Raw genomic sequence first — 23,546 nt, forward strand, 5'->3', positions numbered from 1 at the left:
GCGGCGGCGGCTGCCACCGCCTCCGCCTCCACTGTCCCCCTGGCCAAGCCGCTTTCCGCCCTCTTCTACGGGACCTGCTCTTTCTTGATCGTCCTGGTCAACAAGACGGTGCTGACCGGTTACAGGTGAGGACAGGTGGACGGCAGCAGGGCGCGATGCCACCGGGGGTACGAAGATGAGGCAGTGGCCAGCCCGTGGACAACGATTCCTCCCAGTCCCACCATCACCAGCAAGCCTCCCAGTAGTTTCTTCTCCGAGCACCCAGCTTTGGCACCAGGGACGGGCGATGGGTGGGGAGGCAGGTGAGGCAGAGCCTCCCCACCAGAGTCCTTCGAAAAGCACCGCTGCCGTGGGAGGCACCCACAACCCACGCGCAACGGCAGCAGTGCTTTTTGAAGGGGTGGGAAGGCTCTGCCTCACCTGCCTCCCCACCCATCCCCCGTCCCTGCTTGTCACCTACTTTGCCCACTCATCTTGCTGAATCACCTGTTCAGGGCCTCATCTCTGCTCCCTCTTGGGACTGATCTTGCCATTTGTCAACACCTAGCCTTCTCTGCTTCCTGTTTCTGTTCCTGGATCATATTGAAAGACAGATGCCCTTATCCAGACTTTTCCAAAATCCAGATTTTTTTTGTCCAAGACCTTTTATTTAAACTTTCTGTAGTGTGAACACTGGAAGGTCATGTGCTCATTCTCACTTCCAGTGCAGGCTGTAAGTTCTGCCCTCTGCTCTGTGGCAGGGCCTAGGAGAGGGGGGTAAAGGGGGTAATTTGTACCCGGGCCCAGGGTCAGAAAGGGGGCCCAGGAACCTAAGGAGGGGGCCCAGAAAGTTCCTGGGATCTGAAATTTTCCTATCTCACCTGAACTTGCTGATGGGCTCTGCATCAAGAAGGCCAGTAGACCTGGGCTTCAAAGACTATTGTGTCTGTCAGCACCCTCCCCCTATCCTATTTTGCCCCCCCCCGTTCTGCTGCCCCCATTGTGCCCTCCCCCTTTGGGAAGGGGCCCAGAAAAAACTTTGTACCCCCTGATAAAATTCCTCTCATAGGCCCTGCTCTGTGGTGTGTACCTGTACAGACAATGTTGAACAATGTCCAAGAGGCCAGCAAGACACCCCTATGGGTAACACTGAAAAGAGCAAGAGGAAGCAGTTCTCATTACGTTTCTGCAATTATTCCAAAATCCAGACAAATACGAAATTCAGACACCTTCCTGTCCCAAGTGGTCCAAATAAGGAATATTCAACCTGTACTGTCATTGCACCTCCCCCACCTCCTATCATAAGGATACTCCATCTTTCCAGATCTCATATTTGCGTTTTGCAGTTGTTTTAGTGGTAAACCTTAAGGCATTCAAAAGATGGTGGTTGCAATTTATGTCAAAGTTAATTAAATTATTATTTTTAAAAATCCCCTTGATAGGAAAGTCCAAGGCAGCTTACAAGTAAATCACTGCAAAAGCAATAAACAGCAAGTTCCTACCAGTTCCTACCAATATAACAGCTACAGAGCAGCAGAAGAGTTCTCGGTCAGTATACAGTTTATGATAGCATATGCAGTAGGTTTAACCAAAAAACTAGAGTGCAGGTGCAAGAATGCACCTCAGTTGTATGTAACCAGAGTTTACCACTTTTGTGGTTCAAGAGAAAACCATCCATTCATTTAATAGGATTTTTTAAGTTCAATTGCAAATTCAAAGTTAAACAATTAAGGGAACAATCCTATCCAACTTTCCAACACTGATGCAGCTGCAATGCGGCTCTGAGATAAGGGAACAAATGCTCCCATACCCTGAGGAGGCCTTTGTGAACAGCCTCCCCACCACAGGATGCAGTGCCTGCCCCATTGGCATGGCTGCCCTGGCACTGGAAAATTGGATAGGATTGGGCCCTAAGGCTGCAATCCTAATCATATTTTCCTGAGAGTAAGCCCTGTTGAACAAAATAGACTTACTTCTGAGTAGGCCTGGTTAAGATTGTGCCCTAACAATCCTAACCAAAAGCAAAGCCTTTTTATTTCAGTGGGGATTTACTTCCAGTCAAGTATACCTCATTACTGCTGTCTAACAGCCCAATCTTAACCAACTTTCCAGTGCCAATGTAGCCACAATGCAGTCTCCAGGGAAAGGAACAAACATTCCCTTACCTTGAGGAGTCCTCCTTGACTTCTCCACCAGCATGCACCCCATTGGCCAGCTGCATTGGGGCTGGAAAGTTGGTTAGGATTGGGATGTAACAATTCTCCGTTTGTTAAAAAAAAAAAAATCTTGTGCTCATAAGAACATAAGAACAGCCCCACTGGATCAGGCCATAGGCCCATCTAGTCCAGCTTCCTATATCTCACAGCGGCCCACCAAATGCCCCAGGGAGCACACCAGATAACAAGAGACCTCATCCTGGTGCCCTCCCTTGCATCTGGCATTCTGACATAACCCATTTCTAAAATCAGGAGGTTGCGCATACACATCATGGCTTGTACCCCATAATGGATTTTTCCTCCAGAAACTTGTCCAATCCCCTTTTAAAGGCGTCTAGGCCAGACGCCAGCACCACATCCTGTGGCAAGGAGTTCCACAGACCGACCACACGCTGAGTAAAGAAATATTTTCTTTTGTCTGTCCTAACCCGCCCAACTCTCAATTTTAGTGGATGTCCCCTGGTTCTGGTATTATGTGAGAGTGTAAAGAGCATCTCCCTATCCACTCTGTCCATCCCCTGCATAATTTTGTATGTCTCAATCATGTCCCCCCTCAAGCGTCTCTTTTCTAGGCTGAAGAGGCCCAAATGCCGTAGCCTTTCCTCATAAGGAAGGTGCCCCAGCCCCGTAATCATCTTAGTCGCTCCCTTTTGCACCTTTTCCATTTCCACTATGTCTTTTTTGAGATGCGGCGACCAGAACTGGACACAATACTCCAGGTGTGGCCTTACCATAGATTTATACAACGGCATTATAATACTAGCCGTTTTGTTTTTAATACCCTTCCTAATGATTCCAAGCATAGAATTGGCCTTCTTCACTGCTGCCGCACATTGGGCCGACACTTTCATCGACCTGTCCACCACCACCCCAAGATCTCTCTCCTGATCTGTCACAGACAGCTCAGAACCCATCAGCCTATATCTAAAGTTTTGATTTTTTGCCCCAATGTGCATGACTTACTGACATTGAAGCGCATCTGCCATTTTGCTGCCCATTCTGCCAGTCTGGAGAGATCCTTCTGGAGCTCCTCACAATCACTTCTGATCTTCACCACTCGGAAAAGTTTGGTGTCGTCTGCAAACTTAGCCACTTCACTGCTCAACCCTGTCTCCAGGTCATTTATGAAGAGGTTGAAAAGCACCTGTCCCAGGACTGATCCTTCAGGCACACCGCTTTTCACCTCTCTCCATTGTGAAAATTGCCCATTGACACCCACTCTCTGCTTCCTGGCCTCCAACCAGTTCTCAATCCACGAGAGGACCTGTCCTCTAATTCCCTGACTGTGGAGTTTTTTCAGTAGCCTTTGGTGAGGGACCGTGTCAAACGCCTTCTGAAAGTCCAGATATATAATGTCCATGGGTTCTCCCACATCCACATGCCTGTTGACCTTTTCAAAGAATTCTATAAGGTTCGTGAGGCAAGACTTACTCTTACAGAAGCCATGCTCCCTCAGCAAGGCCTGTTCGTCTATGTGTTTTGAGATCCTATCTTTGATGAGGCATTCCACCATCTTACCCGGTATGGATGTTAGGCTGACCGGCCTATAGTTTCCGGGTCCCCCCTCTTTCCCTTTTTAAAAATAGGCGTGACATTTGCTATCCTCCAATCTTCTGGCACCGTGGCCGTTTTGAGGGACAAGTTGCATACCTTAGTCAAGAGGTCTGCAACTTCATTCTTCAATTCCTTAATAACTCTTGGGTGGATGCCATCAGGGCCCGGTGACTTATTGATCTTTAATTTATCAATGAGGTCTGAAACATCTTCTTTTTTAACCTCTATCTGACTTAACTCCTCAGTCAGGAGGGGCCGTTCGGGCAGCGGTATCTGCCCGAGGTCTTCTGCCGTGAAGACAGATGCAAAGAACTCATTTAATTTCTCTGCCATCTCTAAGTCTCCTTTTATCTCCCCTTTCCCTCCCTCACCATCCAGAGGGCCAACCGCTTCTCTGGCGGGTTTCCTGCTTCTAACATATTTGAAGAAGCTTTTATTATTCCCCTTAATAACAGAGCATTGCAGACAGTGTGCTACAACAAAATAGAAAAGAGATCAAAGTTTATTAGTAGATCTCTGAGTGATTTGTGGTACATTGACAAGTAGATCACTGCAATGAACTCCTGGCTTTCAGGACACAAGTTTGTCCCCTTGAAGCCAAGCTAAGACAGAGAAATATGCAGGTGAGACCTTCATGGATTGGGCTGTTAGATGGTGGTGTCAGGATTTGTGTTTCGTAGGCACTAGGGAATATTTTTGGACAACCTGAGCATGTACAGATGGGAAGGGCTCCCACTGAATCAGAGTGAAACCAGATTGCTGGTGCTTAGCAGCAAAAAGACTGCAGAGCAATATTTAACTCCTGAGGGAAAGCCAACCAAAATTGGGCAGCATATGATTTAGGGCAGTGGTTCTCACACATTTAGCACTGGGACCCATTTTTTAGAATGAGAATCTGTCAGGATCCACCAGAAGTAATATCATGACCAGAACTGACATCATCAAGCAGGAAAATTTTAACAATCCTAGGCTGTAATCCTAACCACACTTACCCAGGAGTAAGTCCCATTGACTATCATTGTTAAAAGAATATACATATTAGCCTAATAAAGTACAGATCTGTCACTTTTCCCTGAATGCAGTCACATACCATGAACATCAAGTCTATTATATTAAAATATTGAAATGAATGGGGACTCACCTAGTGGGTCCCAACCCACAGTTTGAGAAACACTGATTTACTGCCAAGCAAGCATACAGTTTGGAAATGAGTAAAGGCTGCAGGGGAAAAGAAAGTGGAAAAAATGCGTGAAGGCAAAGAGTCAGGCCACCTCTCCCCCAGTTCTGCTACTCCAATCCAAATTGGTCTTCCTTGCATCTTGTCTGCTTTGGCCATTAGGTGTTTGTTTTAGAAATAATTACATACTTCTGGAGTCAGACTAGAGTAGGATAGCCACAACCAAGAATTCCACATTGGCAGCTGCTCTGGACCCAGGTCACACTTAAGATCTAGAAGTAGAGGCAATGGGATATAGATGTGGGGGTTCAGCCATTGTGCCAAATGGGAACTTGGCGAAAGGAAACAGAGCTCAGAGATCCAGATAGCAAACAGAACAAAGGGCAAAAGCCTTGGGGTTATGCCTTGTTTCTGGTGTTGGACTTTGACCTGGAAGATCCAGGTTCAAATTTCCACTCAGCCATGAAGCTTCCTTGGTAACCTTGGGCCAGTCACTCTCTCTCAGTCTAACCTACCTCACAAGGTTGTTGTAAGGATAAATGGAAGGAAGGAATCATGTACACCACCCTGAGCTCCTTGGGCGAGTACAGCATAAAAATGTGAAAATATCTGGGGGGTTTTTAAGGAGGGGAAAAAACCAAAAGAAAGAAATAAAAAGGAAATACATTATACAGATATTTAAGCAATTTATAGTATTGCATGTGTCACTCATAATCTTGCTGATAGCAGATGTTTCTGTTTGTAATTTTATTGTGTTTTTAAATGTCTTTTTTTCTTACAAGAATGAAAACACACAAAAAACTTGTTTTTAAATTATGCATGTATGCATTTGATAGCAGTTTTGTTTTCTTCCTAGATTTCCATCTCCAGTGTTTCTTGGAATTGGACAGGTATGTTGTGCCATAGAAGGTATTAAGTGACAGGTGTACCTGATAAATGGGCTAGTTCACAAATGTGGTTTTTGCCAGTACAGGCATGCCGCCATATCCACAGGGATTCTGTTATGGGACCCCTTGTAGGTAAAGTGAAACCACAGATATGGGTGAGTGCCCCCCCCCACCATCCTGAGACGAGGGGAGCAGCTTCTACAGAGCTCAGACTGAGCCTTAGAGACAAAAGCTCGAGACTTCCAGTTTTTAAAAAAACCCACAGTGACATTTTAAATGTCTTAAAAGGCCCAGGGAAGCCCCTGAGGGCTGTCTCCTTTTCATGCTGTTCCAGTTTCTCCTTTGTCAAAGGAGAAGCCAGAATGGCATGGCATGGACATAAAAAAGCCACTGAAGCAGGAGGAAGCTGTAGGTGGTGGGTGCAGCTGGGCTTTTCAAGGACCACCAAAAAAGGTCTTGCAGTCTGCATGTTTGACTATCCTATGTTAAATAAAACATATTTCTAGAGGCAAGCCATTTGCCATAGTCATCTTAGTGGATGGAGGGGTGTGATTGACAGATGTCTACCAGTTGTTTTCCCTTGAGTACAGTCTGGTTGCTAATGCACTTTTCAAAGTGAGCTTTGTTCATAAGGTGGGGTTACAGTACGCTGTAAGGTACCAGCTCCACTTTAGAGGTTTCCTTCGCTGGTGATGTCTATAAATGGGCTTTCTGTTAGAGTGGTTGAGAAACTCCTCTTGCCATGCAGTAATACTCTGTTGGGGTGTACATGACCAACAAATAATCTATGATTTACTCTTAGCCTTATGTTTGAAATAGTATTTCAATACTTTGATTATTTCTTCTCGTTTGTTTCTCTTTTTAGATGGTTACCACTATTCTGATTTTATATATATCTAAATTAAATAAAATCATTCACTTCCCTGATTTTGACAAAGGTATCCCTAAGAAGGTAAGAACTGCATAGATCTTAATTTTAGAAAATGAAAGATCGAATCCTATACTCTGTTGCTTGCTTTTTTCCCCCTCACTTTGGCCTATTTGCCATGGAGAATACAGGGTGCCCCCGTATCTTTGGGGGTTCCATTCTGGGACACCCCGTGGATAGCTGAATCTGTGGGTATGAGGGAACACCCCCACCCTCTGGAGGTGAAGGGAGCTATGTTCCCTTCACCTTTGGAGGGTCTTCTGGCTTCTCTGGGCCTCCTAATGCCTTATAAGGCATTAAACAGTCACTTCTGGTCTCGTCAGAGGAGGCACACGCAGGGGGCGTGTGGCGGGGTTGGTTCTGCAGACCCGATTTATGGATAAATGAAACTGCAGATACAGGACCCATGGATACGGAGCTCCCCATACTGAATTTGTCTGTGCTACTGCTTCATTAGAGAGGCCTCAACTAATCACAGAGAGCCTGCAGTATTTCTTATATATTTTGTCCAGCAACATTTTCCTATGATTTATGGAATCTTCACAGTTGTGTTTTCAAACATTGTGGCTTTTCAGCTTTTGCTAAGCTAAAATGTGTGATTTTTCTGACCCTTATTAGTTCTGGAGTAAGAGATTAGGCATATCTCTTATATGCCAACCTCTGAAAAACCAAGATGAAAAATTCTGACTTTTCCTCCTGCAGTTCCCCACATGTCACTTGCGTGATCCAAAATGGAAGTCAATACCATAAAACCCCAGGGTATATGTTTCTGTATCTACCAGTGCTGGCCCATAGCCAGCATACCCCTAAGGTGCATAGCCACACACCTCTGAACTGAGCTCCAAGCAGCTCAGTTGATCCAGATGTTGGCAGTGGTGTGAAGGCCACCAGAAAGATACCACCACTTGGCTAAGCAGCATGGGAGAGCTCTGTGCAGAAGCTTGTCATAGCTTGTGGAAGAACACATGAATATGTGGTCATGTCTTCAGTGGGTCACAAAGTTCCTTCAGTCCTTGTAGAAATGATCAGTGGATCTTAGGTCTGTGTCACATTTTAAGTGGCAGATACCTATCCTGCATTGGGAACAGCATAAGTTTTGAAGCAGAAACAGGGCGAAGACACCCTGGCATGAGTTTATTAAGTTTGCTCAGCTGCTTCCCTTTGAATGTTACTGTGTTTAACATGAGATATTATAGCCCAAACCTATTGGGCTTTAGCACTGGTGGAACAAGCCAGTGCTAACTGCCTTGTGGCAGGCCAAACCGGGCTACATTGTGCATTTTGCATAACATCTAGTTTGACTATATTTCTGGACTGTGCACGATCACCATCTCTAGCCATGTTTACTGACTCTATAAAATGTGAAACAGATGCCTTCAGACCACTTTGTGTTGGGAAGGGTGGCGGAAGTGTATGTTGGTATAGAAGTTGCCCAAAGTTCAACAGGGGTAATCATTTACCTTCAGTCTCTGTGTTATTTTTCCACAGATGCTGGAGTTTAGCTGGTGGCATGAAATAGTTCAAATGTAGCTTTAAAGAGGGCCTAACCAGAATTGTACTTTAATTTTATTGCAGTTGTTTCCACTTCCCTTGATATATGTTGGAAATCATATCAGTGGATTATCAAGCACAAGCAAACTAAGGTATAATAAAATATGTTAATTTAAGATGCATATGTGTCAGCAGCTGTTACCTTGCATGTGCCCAATCTTGTCTGATCTCAGAAGCTAAGCAAGGTCAGGCCTGGTTAGTACTTGGATGGGAGACTGCCTGGGAATACCAGGTGCTGTAGGCTTATACCATAGTCTTTCGAGACTGAAGGTTGCCAACCACTAAAATATGCATCCTGGACAGTATTCACAAAATGGTTCAAGTTAAAAATTTTCAGGTTTAAAGACCGCAGTCTACAAAAAACGCTTTTTCCTAATGTTTCACTTGTTTCTTATTCTGCTTTAGTCCCCCATATTGGGGAGGTGTGTGTGTTGGTCCTTGTAAATAAGTAATTTGAGAAATCAAAACTATATTGTGTGTAGCTACACAATAATCTGAATGCAAGAGATACTGCCACACTCATTCATTGCTTTGGAAATTTCTGTGTAAAATCAGTTTATGAGCTAGGGGCTGCATTTAGGAAGGATCAGTACATTTCGTATTTAGGGAAAGTCAAAACTAGCATTCTGCTTCAACTCCACGTGTTTTATATTTATAATTTTTTTTTCCTTTACGTGGGTGCCAATCTGGGGCTGATTCACGTAGACAGAGGCCTGTGTGGGCAGCTGCTCAGGATACAAACCTTTGAGGCCAGAGTTTGACATCATGAACCGTTCATGTGAACAGTTGTGTTTGTGGAGTTAAAAACCATCTGAGTTGCCTTGGACATGTCAGTCACTTGAAGCAGTTCCAGGTTTTATAAGGCAGTTGTGCTTGATGCAGGTATATACAAATTACATGTATGTTTATTGCAGCAAACATATAAAATCTGAGTGGCAGATGTGCACTCTTCAACACATATATAAATGTGTCAGGAAGCCATAACCCAATCAGGCATACAGATATAGGTGTTCCTGACATTCATACTTCATATCAGAATACCTTGCGGAAGCAAACTGGAAGTCACAGGTGCAACCCCGAAGTAGCTTCCATTTGCTTCTGTAGGGCATTCTGGAGCCTGCAGAGGCCAGTGGAGTGGGTTGCAGGCCTGATGCAACTTGGAAACGCCGTCTCCGGTGGCTCCCAATAATGCTTTGCATCATGACAGGGAGCATCAAGTTGTGACCCACCAAGCATTGGGTCACAGACCACAGTTTGAGAAACGCTTTTTTACATCAATGCTTAAGCTGTTACTTTTTAGTTTTAGGGCCTGAGAATAGAACATGCATATAAATCAGGCACTGAATTTGAATTAAACCAGAAATCTTATATAGCTTAAGAATATAGGAGTGTAGGTTCAGAGTAATTGTTGTTGACTGATGGTGCAATTGTAAAAAAAACTTATGGCCCTATGCCATGCTATCCAACTTTCCAGTGCTGATGCAGCCATGTCAACAGGGTGTACATTGCTGTCTGCAGTGGTGGGGGGGAGCAGTGATAGTCTTCCTCAAGGAGAGATATGGGGCTGCATTGCAAGTGCATCGTCACTGGAAAGTTGGATAGGATTGGGCCCTGAAAGGGAGTAAGCTCAGCTGAGCTCAGTGAGGCTTATTTCTGAGTAAACATAGGCTTGTGCTGTTAGTTGTGGTTATTATGACCTAAACTGGCCCACAGAATCAATCCCAGTGGGTGAATGATGCATGGGAAACCACATAACAATGACTCTCAAGTTATGGAAGGGACAACCTTATCTTACCACAGTTAAGAAGAAGTTAACATATTTTTATATCGCAGAGTCCAAGTTTTAATTTTAAAAATTCTCTTCAAATGATTTTGTTGTTTCATGAGCTTTTGGTGTCAGACTGACATTTGACTATGAGACTGAGCATTTCTTCAGACAAATTATTAATGTGAATCTAATAATTTCTTCCTCAACGTAATGAAAGTAGTTAAGGACCAATAGAAGAACTTGCAGCTGACTCAACCTGAATGTTCTCTCTCTCTTTTTTTCAATTTTAAAAAAAAGTTTGCCAATGTTTACAGTCCTTAGGAAGTTTACCATTCCACTTACATTACTGCTGGAAGTCATCATACTTGGGTGAGTATTTGCCTCCCATTTTTGAAATACCTCTGCAGTCTCGCAGATTAAGTAATGTTCTTGGGGCATCTGATCAGAATGCTTGGACTGGTGCTTTCTTACTGGCTGGCTTGCTGGAATTTGAAGAAAAAATTTGATCCTCTTAGAGAGCTTGTGGGAGCAAAGTAATTCATTTAACTACAGGAGAGATATGGTTAATGATGAATGCTAGAAATGCAGCTGAGGAATGGCTGGTTAGCTCAGGTCAGCAGATGAAATTCAACCCAGCTCTCCCACCACCACCAGGGATTGTTGGTTCTAGATGCCCCCTTAAGGCTACCAGTTGGCAGTTCTAGAGTTGACAGCAGAACTGCAACTAACTCAGTGTACCTCCTGTACAAGTCCTTATGATACAGTGAGAATCTAGACCTCATACCCATGTGCCTCTGCAAATCACCTTATTTTTCCATGTCCTTATGCATAATGTCAGGTTTTGGCTCAGTACAACTTTCCTTTTAGCTCTTCTTTTGCCTCTGACCACACCACTCATTGTTTTCTGATGTCCCTGACTTGTAGCCCTGACTTTATTCCCCTTCCTTTAGGCAGTGGTCCCAAACAAGATCTTGCAATATCCAAGATGGCAGCACCTGGGAGAGCCAGGAAAGTGGGTGCCATCATCTTGGATTGTGCAAGATCTTGCAAGGATCATGTGATCCAAGATGGCAGTGTCTGGGAGAGCTGGGAAGAAGAGGCTGCCAAGGGACATCTTATGGCATCCCTGTGGGAACCACAGTTTGGGAACCATTGCTTAGTGGAAAGAACGACATGCACCAAATGAGGAGGAAGAGTTTTCACAGGAGTGAAGAAGACAATTTGTTTTCCAATGCATTTGGAGTATTAAAATTTTTCCTCTGGGTGACTTCTCTGAAAGTCAGTACTTTAAAAAACAAAAAACAGTTTTACACACCCTTGCATTTGTGGTCTGCCCTGCTCCCCTTTATATGGCTGGATCTGTCCCCTCCTTTGGAGAGAATGGGGTCATTCTTATGGGGAAGGTAGCCTCAAAAGGCCATTGGAGATGTACCTGCAACATCTCTATGGGAGGGATCAAGCATAAGTGGTGAGGGTAAAAGGAATGCAAACTGCTATGCCTTGTACCTTAAGCCTATTCTTGCTTACTCAGAAGTAAGTCCTACTGAATTAAGTGGGATTTACTCCCAAGTAAGTATATGTAGGATTTCAGCCTTGTTCTGCTATATCACAGATCTCTCTATGGTCATATGTAATACTGGTTCAGATAAATGTTTGGACTGTTGCATGTTTTATCCACATTCCTTAGTAGAATTAGAATGTTTTATCCACATTCCTCTTAGTAGAATTAATTGTATCATTGTCTTTGTAGGAAACACTATTCAATGAGTGTTATAGCCAGTATGTTTGCAATTATCCTTGGAGCTTTCATTGCAGCTGGGTAAGGTTTTTAAACTTTTCTCTTTGGTTTAAACTTTAATCTGATTTTTTAGCATAGCTCTAAACAGAACAAAATTGCTTTGCAGGAGATAGGAAACAGGTATTGCAAAATGCTCTTATTTTGCAGCGTTCTCAAAGAATTTCTGCTACATAACTTAAGTTGATGATCATGAACTGGAATTCTGCACATACTGTCCCAGATTTTTTTTTTCAATTACTGAGCACAAAGGTTAGGATTCTTTGAATGGCGGAGTCAATTCAGCTTCAACCAAATGCACAGTTAATCATGCTGAAGTCCCACTGAGGTAAAGTATTCTTAATTGTGCACTGAGTGTGGCCCCAAAATGTTGGGATAGAGGAGAGTTGTAGCAGACTGCAGGGAGAACCTTAACTTTTTTCCCCCAAATGAAAGAGTGTCATTTGTTAACCATTTGTTTTTAAGCTGCAGAATGCTGAGAACTAGAAACTTGTTGCTCTGGCTTCTAAATGAAGCATGCTTTAGGGTTCTGTAAAGCTATCCAATTTTCCATTAGGGGCCATTTGCCATAGTTCATGAAACAATTGTGATCACACTGAGATTCTAGAATACCAAGTGACTACCCTTGGTTGATTATTCTCCAGACCTTGACCTTTATTCTCACACCTTGATCCAAAGAGGTGTGTTATAGACCATGTGTGTGCCCAATGGAATTTCTGACCCACCCCATTTGCAGAGTGTTTCTCTCCCTCCCCGCACCCTGTCACAAACTGCTTATGAAATTCCCCCATCCTCAAAAGAAGTTTGCCACATGGCTTGAGGCAGGGTACTCTTTGAGAAACTCAGGGCCCTCTCTTGGAAGCACAGAACTAGCCACATATTCTTTGAACCTATTCAGATAACTTTGTAACTATTGTAATTACACTACCTGTGTGCATGGCACTCTGCAAAGAACCAGGAGACAGATCCCTGCCCCAAAGGGCTTTAGCACTTCTAGATGGATTGAGTTTGGCACTGCATTACATTTCATATACATGCAAGATATCAAAGAAAACAGTAATCTAAAAATAGGCAAGTGGTAGTTCTCTTTAGCAAAATATTTTTAAATAATTACTTATTTCACTTTCTCTCACTAGCCTCTTCAGATGTTCTGTACATGTGGTTCTCTACTCTTCCATAATGTTGGAAATGGGCTGGCTGCTGGCCTGCTCCTAGCCCTGCCTCCCAGAGAGAAAAGAGTCTTAAACATAAATGTTGTGACATGATTATCCTAGGCAGGAAATGGAGAGTCCAGTTGCAACCCACCAAGAACTGCTAAACACTCTTCATTCATTTACTTCAGTGGGACTTGCAGAGGAACCCCTACACAAGATCATCTCCTGGCATGATCTGGGGTTATTCAGCTCTGGTATTTTAGATTGTATTCCTGATAGTTTACTCTCTCCAAGTCATGGGAGAGGTTGTCAGTCATAAATCAGAAGATTCCCTGAGAAAAACACACACAGTACTGTACAAGTGTTTGTCTTGTTTTGTTTTTCACTCCTATGGACACTTTCAAACTTTCTATTTTGTGCTCAGCTGTTTATAATATTGAACTGTTTTGGGTAACTGCACAAAGTACATTTGTCATGCAAAAGAATGCCCACCCTTGGAGGGCCTCTTTTGTTTGTTCATCCCTACATATAATCTCTTCCAGATCAGATTTGGCTTTCAACCTAGGAGGCTACGCTACTGTGCTGCTGAATGATGTCTTCACAGCTGCAAATGGTGTTTACACAAAACAAAAAATCGACCCCAGGGTATGTGGATGTCCTTTATCCCTTCTTATTTCTCTCAGCAAAGGGTCTTCCTTCCAGGGTTTTGGGCATCTCTTTATAGCCAGCCTTAAGTATTTGAAAAAGTCAGATTCACATTTTGAGATGCCATCTCTGCAAAGGAAGGGCTAAAAAGTCAACATTCTTTACATTGTCACATTTTGATTCCTGGGTGACTTTTCCTAAATTCAACCTTCCCATTAGTGTCATTTGGGGACTTTTTGGTTTCTCAGAGGCCAGGAATATCTGAAGATAGCCTACAGTGGCGATCCTAGCCCCAGTGCTGCCCAGGCCATTGCCAGAAAGTACCGCCCCCTCCCCTTGGCCAGGCTACTACCCCACCACCAGTTCCTCTGTAAGCACAAGCCTAGACTTGTCTGGTCAGGAGTAAGTCCCATTTATTTCCCTGTGACCTATTCCAGGTAAGTGTGTAGATTTTCAGCCTCTGTTTGGGCTGAGGGGCAAGCATGGATGGGCTTTGCTGGAGGGTGGGCAGTCGAAACAGAGTCTTACAGCTTGTTGCCCAGCCCAGGTTTCACATAACAGATATATCCATGGTTAGCTTTCTTTGTTTTCACATTCCATGTATCTTTAATCAAATTAATTTAAGGAGCTTCTGTTTTCTGAAGGTTGACTTCACAATAGGGTGAAGCAGTTGTGCATATATTGTTTTGGACATATAATAATTGAAACTACCAAAGCGGAGGTTGGATAGAAGGTTCAGGGGTAACTCTCCTAGATCACCATTGGAGCTCCCAGTAGGTCCAGAATGACCTTATGCCCCACTCCTACTTTAGATGTTTAATACTAAGCGCTCTATGGATGTTAAATGATCCCTAGCTAGTTTGCCAGTCTGTGTGTCTGTTTTATGCAGGAGCTGGGAAAATATGGAGTCATTTTTTATAATGCCTGTTTTATGATAGTTCCAACCATTCTCATCAGCTTCTTCACGGGAGACTTCCAGCAGGTAAGCAGCATTTAAACAATTCAGGACAGTGTACTGCATTTGTTATTTCATTGCAGAAAAATACTTAGAGGATGTTTTCGGTTGAAAACATGTGGAGCTCCTCAAAGGATATAGCAGGACCACTCTAACTGGATGGGCAGCTTGCCCCATAGAGAGCTAGGTCTTAGTGTCCAAACTGCTTAAAACCTGGAGAAATGGGTGCATAGTTCCCCACAGACCCAATTGCTGAACCACAGAGGGGAACCTCACACCCTGTACTGCACGCACAGTTCCTCACATCTGACCTGGAATTGTTGCACGGAAGCCTGCTTCTGCAGGTATAGAGCCCTTGGCAGGCTTGGAGTTTCAGCCTGAAGGAAACCCTTTGTCAAAAGTGTGATTGTGAACTGTTTTCTGAATCGGTGGTTGTGTGCTCGCGTGTGTTTAAAACTCACTATCTTAAATGTAATGTTTATAGCATCTCAGGACAATTATTCTAACATCTACTTTTTCATATTTATAGGCCACCGATTTCAAGCAGTGGACAAATTTTTTGTTTCTCATTCAGTTCCTTCTGTCCTGTGTACTAGGGTAAGGAGGATTTTGCCTTTACAAAAAAAAAGCAAGGAATTGATTACACAGGCCTACAAAATTGAGGGTCAGAAAAGTTTTTCCCAAGCTTTATGGTGGTTTGATATGAATTTGGGGTATTGATTCCAAAAATGGCATCTGTTTTGCCCTATCATGTCTAGTTTTGGAGACATAGCCTCATTAGTGAATGGTTCAAGCAGCTTCTTCATGAGGAAGCCATGGTGTAGGCTTCCTCATGAGGAAGCTGCTTGAACCATTCACTAATGAGGCTATACTATATCTCCAAAACTAGATGTGATAGGGCAAAATGGATGCCATTTTTGGAATCAGCACCCCAAATATACCCAGGAATTGGTGTAACGTTTAAGGAAGCAAAATGTGTGTTGGCCTGTGACCAGTTTTTCTCATCTTTTGCATCCAGTCTTTGCCTGTCTATAGTTGGCAGAATGAGATAACTGCAGATAACCACCACAACAACCTGAGAAGAAGAAAGTAGATCCTGTGGGTTCAAACAGTGTATATTTACTGGGTTCGACTGCTAAAATAAACAGTACTTTCAGCTATTTACTGTATAACAGCTATAGAATGCCCCAGAGTATTTTGGGAAGTCTTTTTTTTTTTAACTCAAGGAACAGAGATCATTTCCACATAGTATTCTCAGGTTTTGTTTTTTTTTTGTCTTGAAAATTATTGCTCTTCCTTTTCCTTCTTTGCTGTCTGTGCCATAGTGCATGCTTGTTATGAAAGATGCCAAGTCCCAAATTTTGTCATTCATGAAGTAGCACATTAAAACCCTATGAGATGTGGCAGTTTCTGATCTCTGCCGTTCCACTTGACTGGTTGTAGAAATGTTAGGATTATTATGGGCAGAAAACTCCATGCAAGCTCAGTGCAATTTGCATAATTTTATACAAGTCTCTAAATTCAGTTTCCCTTAGATTACACTGGTGCAGTGTAGAAGTGTAAAGTACTACCTGCTTTTTAGGTAGAATATATACAGCCATGCTTAAAGGCAACAGTGAATATCACTGTGTCAATATCAATGTGGAATTATATATTAAGGCTGCAGTTCTGTGCACACTTACTTCTGAAACACACTTACTTCTGAAACAAAACGTGAAACAGGGTGTAAGTTACCTTTCTTTGTTTTAGGTTCCTTTTGATGTACTCTACAGTCCTCTGCAGCCACTATAATTCTGCGCTCACAACCGCAGTGGTTGGGGCTATAAAGGTACGTGAATTAGGAGAATTGATGATGGGTGAGAATGTGAGAATTATGGATGAAACCGTAGCTCAGTGAGAAAACACCTGTTTTGCCTACAGACAGTTCCAGGTTCAAGTTCCAGGTGGAAAATTTCTTATCTGAAACCCGGAGAGCTGTTGCCAGTCAGTGCTGAAAGTACTGTTAGATGGATCAACGGTCTGACTCAGTATAGGGCAGCTTCAGGTGTTAAGGAAGAGCTAGCCATTGTTCAGTCACCTTATGCTGTAATTACAATTTCACACTTTAAAAAAGAAGCACCATTGTCTTGATAGTGCTGCATCATTTGAAGTTAAAGAGATTTTAACTAAGAAAGTATGCCCTAGAGCAGGGCTGCTCACACTTTTTTGGCTCGAGAGCTACTTTGAAACCCAGCAAGGCCCAGAGATCTACCAGAGTTTTTTTTACAATGTTCGCGCCATCATAACATATAACATTTATGTGTACAATGTATGTTGGTGTACCTTGAGCCCCACTGAGTATAACAGGACTTACTCCTGAGTAGACATGCCTAGGATTAGGCTGTGAGGCTGCAATCCTAGCCACACTTACCTGGGAGTAAGCCCCATTTAGTACAATGGGCCTTACTCCCGGCGTTTCCTCCCAGGCACCTGAAGGGGGGGGGGTCGGCACTCCGCGATCTACTCATTTTGCCTCGCGATATACTGGTAGATCGTGATCCACCTATTGAGCACCCCTGCCCTAGAGGGTTTTTGGAGGATGGAGTATAATTTTGAAGATGAAGAGACCCAATCCCATCCTCCACCAGCCCATAGCATGCAACACTGCTGACGGAGCACATGCTATGGGGGAGCGACTAGACAGCCCAGGAGAGGTAAGTAAAGCTCTTTGGCCCAAATCCTAACTAACTTTCCAGCAGTGGCATAGCTGTGCCAATGGAATGTGTGCTGCATCCTGCAGTTGCATGGCACTCAGAGAGACCTCCTCAAAGTAAGGGAATGTTTGTTCTCTTACTTTGGAGCTGCATTGCCCTTATGTCAGTGCTGGAAAGTGAGTTAGGATTGCACCCTTTGTTACTTACTTCCTCATACTCCTGGCCTCTAATGGGTCTCCTTGAACCTATGTCAGCTGTTTAGCAGTTGTAAGTCTAAGGAGACTTGGAAGGTGGTTTGGAGCAGGGAAGGGGGGGATAGGCTGCTGCCAAGGTGCTCTCCCAAACCACCTCTGGCCATTTGCCCTGACAGCTCCACCATGCATGACAGTAGAACCGCTTTCATACTGTCAGTCACAATGATGGCAAATTATAACATCCACCACAGTGAGCCCCAGATAAGACTGGGCTATGAGAAACTGACTTTACTTGATAGGAGTGGGTGATAGGCATGTTAGATTTGTAGGGAAAAAAATGCAGAGGTGAACAAAGACAATCATAAACACCATCTTTGCCTTTTAAATCATCTCTCATGAGGGCTGGGAGCTTTTTTTCTTTTGAAAACCGTGTGGATTCTAAGATTGCTAAGAGTTGTGTGATAAAAGCCAGATACTGCCTACCCCCAAGCATCAGTGTGGCTATGCAGTTTGTTATGCGACTTGAGACCATGATTTCCTTTCCTTTAACAAGCACTTCCAGTCTGCCATTTCCCTGAGAGCACACACATTTTCAGATAGATAGAGACGGCCATATGTGTTGTTTTTTTAAATTAAATGTAGCAATCACCACTGTTCTTGAAATGGCTTATTACTATTAGAGTTATTTTCATGATTAAGTGAAGGTAGCTCAGAATAACTTTTTTGGTATTGGTAGTTCTTCTCTTGGAAGTTCGTCTAACAGCAGTGACATTATGGTGAAATAGACACTCCACTCTTTTGTCTACAGAATGTGTCCATCGCTTATATTGGAATGCTGTTTGGTGGGGATTATGTCTTTTCCTTGTTGAACTTCGTGGGACTCAACATCTGGTGAGTAGGGTTTTGAATGCACGTTAAAAATCACATGAAGAAGATCTTATGCAGGTTTCTGATGTTTCTATATCTGTGTTCTCAGCATGGCAGGAGGACTGAGATACTCATTTCTAACAATGCGGGGCCAGGATGCTCCGAAGCAACTCCCAGATGAAGAAAAGGCCATACCAGATGCCAAGAGCTAGCAGCATCCAATGGCACAAGTAACTTGTCAGGATGCCAGCTGTTGTAGATGTCAGACAAGCACACGCAGAACCGGGTACAAGAGGAGAAGGCCTCGTCTCTCATTGCGGCTCACGGCATCGGCCAAGATATATATCACTTGAGCAGAGAGTGAGAACTGGAAAACAGCTGACTGCAGCTGTTTTTGTGATTCTTCTGTACCAGGACTAATTGTGGTAGATTTTGCAGTCTCTTCAAAATCAATGGCAGGGGTTGGCAATTCTTTGTTCCCCACTGAAAATCCTTGTGCTTGACCAAATCTGATCATCTTTACTCCGTTTGACTCAGTCGAGGCTTTGGTTTGAAATACGGTGTTGATTAATTGCACTGTCTCACCTGTGGCCATGGGCACCATATAGTGCTAGCTTATGTTTTGAGAACGGCTTACCAGCTCCAAAAGGTTGGGTGCAAAAGTCAAGAAGTCTTTTGCTTATGCCTGAAAACTCAAGGGCAGGTCTCCCTAGCAGTCTAGGTTTCTGTTTCAGAGCATTAGCTGCCTGGATTGGTAGGTTGATCAGTAGGCCAGCTGATGGATGAACGGGGAGGAGCGTGGGCTTAGTAGGATTAGAGCTTTATACAGCTCTAAGATGCTACAACTGAAAGTGCAGGAAGTGTCTTGTGCAAAGGCAGGTACCTTTTCTTCTGCGTCAAGACAGAATCCACCAAGAAATTGTCCATGCAGACAGCCCAGCTTGTTATAATGTTGTGAATGCCCCCGCCACCCTCACTCAGTGTGCTGGGGCCTAGTGTGATCTACAGTGAGCCAAGGCTGTGCATTGTTAGGGATCAAATACATGGAATGTGTGTGTCTGATACCAAATATGTGACTGTACCTATGTGCCTTAAGCAAGGACTACAGGCTTGTCCTCCATGGCTTGGATCATGAATACAGTTCACAAAAAAAGAGCTTCCCCACTTCTCCTTGCCTCTCATGAAAGCATGGTATTGGGGGGGAAGCAGTGGCAAGGGGAAATCAGCGGTGCCTTCCGTCTGTGCACTGACACTCATGTTTCCAAGCCAGCATTTTTGAATAAGGGCTTTCCTTCTTATTGTGCCAATTCTGTTAATTCTTCCCACACAGCTAGTGTCTGCAGTGATAGCAAAACCTTCTCTAATCTTTTCTGTATCATAGAACAATACTGGGGTGGTTCTGCTTCCAGATTCATTGCAAGAAAGCATTGAAGAGTCAACAGAGCGTAAAATGCTATGAAAGAGACAGGGCAGTGCCTGGTTCCTACAGCACAACTCCAAAATCTTTTCCCTTTTAGAGCTGCGCAGTAGTTGTTAATGATGATGGATGAGACACTCAAGTGCAGAACATTCTTGACCAATAAAATGATAAAGGTACAGATACCCTCTAGTTTGTTGAGGATTAAACAACTGGTCAAAACTGAGCCCTTGTCATTTACACTCTAGCTAAGATTCACGAGTGCAAGATGTAGAGTGAGGAGACCTGCATTCTAGGTATAGAGAAGACATTAACTTTTCCATCACAGAGAGAATTTCTAGAACTTAGGACAGTACAGTTGCTGTCATAGGCTTCCAGTACTGAAACACAGTGTTCCTCCTTGATTATGAAAGATCCAGTTGGTCACTAGTTTTCTGTAAGGCTGCAATTTGGACTTACCTCATAACTGATTCCTCTGTCTAGGCTGTGTTTCAAGTTGTCCTCCATGGACATGATTCAAGTGCTTCCTAATACAAAGAATTCTGTTGATGTAACCAGTCACATTGCATAGGAGACTTTCCAAAAGTCATGAGAGGCTTAGAATGGGTGGGATGGGACATGAGAGACTGTGAAAGGTGGAACATGAAAAGTCACAGTGCTATTGGGGCCATTTGGACCTGGGCCCAACTTAAATCTGTCTAGTTGGGTGCAGTTTCTCTTTATTTTCCTAGCTTGAAGAAGGTAAAGACTCATAACTGTGCGTTATGGGGGATGTGTAATTGCTGCTGCCCTGTCTCCCACATCTCCCCAGTAAAATTGCCCCCATTCAGGCATCATGCAAAATCATAATTTAATCATGGCATAGCATGTTGATCCATATGAAACTGTCTATCATGGCTTCCTCACGCACTGTGGTTGGATCAAGCTGGATAGACATCATGACAGATCTCAGCTTGTTCTAAACTACCAACAGAAGTTGAAAGCAACTCCCCTTGCAAGCAAACCCAAGGTTGCCAATTGTCACACTCGATCATGGTTTTGTGTGATAAACAAGGTGTTTAGTATGACACTGCGTTTAGCATTTCCTCAGTCTCTGACCTTTTCTTTTGGAGAGCTGCTTCTTGCAGACTGGGGAAATGCTGTTTTGTCTTATCACGCACCTTATTAAACTAACCGTTCCTGGGAAGATGTGGAAGGTGCAAAGGCCGTATATCTCTCATAATACATAATTAGGCCCAAAGAAAGGAAGAACACATTGCCTTCCCTTAGGGGAGCTGGTTCAATTGCAAACCTGGTCCCTGTGCTGCCTGGGGCCAGGACTGTAAAATGCTGCCCTACCCCGCCCCAAAAATATCACTTCTGGTTTTCTCAGAAAATTATATGTGCTATTTTTCAGCTTTTTGAAGTCCTCAGAAGGCCTTTTGGGGCCATGCCTCCCCAGACCTTAAAAGGCCTTCTCTCAAAAATGGACCCAACAATGGGCCCAGTAAAAAAGAAAATGGAAAAATATAGTGGGGAGGGGAAAGAGTCATGGTGCCCACTGTGGGGTGGCACCCTGGGGCATTTGCCCCTCCTAACCTCCCCCAAGGACGCAAATGCTTTTGCTACATTCTAATTTGGGGGAAAAGTAATACTTCAGTCCTAATGAACGGAACTGTAATTTGGTGTTGTGATCAACAATTGCAGTCTTTTTGCAAGTCTTTTGGTTTTATGTTTGATTTTGGTATGGGTTTCTTTTTTACTTCTTCCTGGGCCGTTTTGCACCATCTGTTTCTTTTATCTCCACTCCTGGGGATTCCCTTGCTTGGAACTGATGCATTCAGGCAAATAGCAGAGAATAAATATATACCATATTTTATGCATGTTATGTTACAGATGCCCCCTTTTAGCTGTGGTTTTTTCTCAAGCAGATGCTGTCTGTTTACTCTCCTTGTCACATCATCTTTGTTTTTTTGCAGCTTAGCTCGTAACTGTGCAAAGCATATTTTTGTGTTGCCTTTTCAAAGGTACACTATTTCAGTTTGAAAGGGGGGGGGGAGGATCAAAGTCACAATGGACCTGCTATAGGTCCTGCTATAGGACCTGCTATAGTCCAGGTTCCTATAGACTTAAGTGACTGAGGACCAAATCTTTCTCTGCAATATTTCACCTGCCAAAAGTTTACATCAACTACATCACTGATGATTCATTACTTGATTACTAAGGATCCCAGGTTGCTTAAATGGTTCAACCTCCTGCCAACTTCCGGGAGGCTATGAATTTGTAAGGGGTATGAACAGCTGAATGAAAAGACATTGTAAGGCTGCAGCCCTATTTGCACTTTCCTGGAGTAAGTCCCATTAAATTCTGTGAGACTTACTGCTGAGCAGACATGCATAGGATTGTGCAAGCAATGTAGTTAATTTGCTGCCTACTTGGCATGCTGGAATGTGTTCAGTACACACTGCCTTCTTCAAATATCCCTCTTCAAGGGATAATGAACAACAGTTGGGTTTACTTCTTTTCAATCTCTGGATCTTTGTGCTCATATATACATCAGATGACTCAGAGAGGAGATTTTGATAATCCATCTTTATTTTTTTAAAAACTGTTCCATTGAATTGCTCCCTCTTCTTACAAACTCCTAAATTCTGGAGCTTTCGATAGGTGGCAGTCTATAAAAAAGTGGAAAGTACTGGAATGGTTTCCATTACTCTGTGTGAGACAATCAACTCTTTGATATTTATACATAAACCAGAAAATTGAAACATCCCAAAATATCCCACCATCTAATTCTGTTATCAGGAGTGTAGCAACTTTTTTTTTTTTTTGTAAATTGAAGGAATAGGTTTGACAATGTTTACACTTGTTCATATTTGAAATTAAAAAAGTTGATTCTCTTTGTGGCCTTTTCATTTTGAATGTAAAATGAATGAGAGGCATCTGTAGAACACCAGTCAAGTGGAAAAAGCCAAGAAACAGCCACAAACATTTCCTTAGATGCATCAAATTCAGGTGACCCATTTCAGGCTTCAAACACAAATCTTAAAACGGGGTCCATGACTCAGTGGTAAGGGCACTGCATGAAGGAAGGTCAATCTCTGGCACCCCCAAAAACATTTTGAGAAGAGGAATGGAAAGACTTGAAGAACTGTTGTGACTCAGAATCAATAACACAGGGTGACTCTATAAGACGTCTCTATTCACAGGAACATCCATTTGTTCCGTGATTTCTGTTCCATTGTATTGTTCTTAAAACTGAGCAAGCTACAAAATCTTGCAAAAATGTAGCAATTTAATCTCTTTTCCTGTATTAATATAAGTCAACATTCAACATGTTTAGGTAACCACTTCTGGCCTGGGCTTCTCAGGTTTTCATGCCTTCTTATGCTCAGCATTTGTCACTGCAGGTAAACACCAATCATAGAGAGGGTGGGGTGTTGGGGTGGGACTGGCACAGTGCATTCTTGTGAAATCCATGTGTATTTGCCTGTGGAGACAAACATCTAAATGGGATAGTACTGGATTGTTCTCAGTTAGTATCTAGATATTTAAAGGGAAAGCCATGGTTCACCAATAGCATCTAATTGTTGCGGAGGAGGCAGCGCAGTGGTCAGTCCCTAAAGCAGATCTCCAAACAGATTTCCTTTCAAAGCTGCACACTAAGTGATCATTTTGACTGGGACACATAAATGCTGAACGTTCAGGACCAGGGCCTGAATTGATCTGTACCAGACACAGACACAGTCACAGACACAGTCACCTCAGGCAGCAGATTGATGGAGTG

General features: G+C 43.3%; 1 protein-coding gene and 1 pseudogene across 1 annotated transcript; both read left to right on the plus strand.

Moving 5' to 3' along the window:
* SLC35D2 (solute carrier family 35 member D2) lies at positions 1-22,584 on the plus strand. Its single transcript, XM_066617744.1, has 12 exons — positions 1-125; positions 5,783-5,816; positions 6,679-6,765; positions 8,317-8,384; positions 10,358-10,429; positions 11,811-11,879; positions 13,552-13,654; positions 14,544-14,636; positions 15,139-15,206; positions 16,359-16,437; positions 18,305-18,387; positions 18,473-22,584. Exons 3-12 carry the CDS (start codon positions 6,679-6,681, stop codon positions 18,573-18,575), a joined length of 825 nt encoding a protein of 274 aa, XP_066473841.1. The 5' UTR covers positions 1-125; positions 5,783-5,816; the 3' UTR covers positions 18,576-22,584.
* On the plus strand, positions 8,420-8,536 carry LOC136642813 (5S ribosomal RNA; annotated as a pseudogene).
* Positions 22,585-23,546: the final 962 nt, after the last annotated feature.

Source organism: Tiliqua scincoides, chromosome 2, assembly GCF_035046505.1.
Source record: "Tiliqua scincoides isolate rTilSci1 chromosome 2, rTilSci1.hap2, whole genome shotgun sequence".
Classification (NCBI taxonomy): Eukaryota; Metazoa; Chordata; class Lepidosauria; order Squamata; family Scincidae; genus Tiliqua; species Tiliqua scincoides.

Coding starts and splice junctions, on each gene's coding strand:
- SLC35D2 (XM_066617744.1), top strand. CDS start 6,679: ATGGTTACCACTATTCTGATTTTATATATATCTAAATTAAATAAAATC. Junction 10,430..11,810: donor CTGGAAGTCATCATACTTGG/GTGAGTATTTGC, acceptor TTGTCTTTGTAG/GAAACACTATTCAATGAGTG. Junction 11,880..13,551: donor GGAGCTTTCATTGCAGCTGG/GTAAGGTTTTTA, acceptor AATCTCTTCCAG/ATCAGATTTGGCTTTCAACC.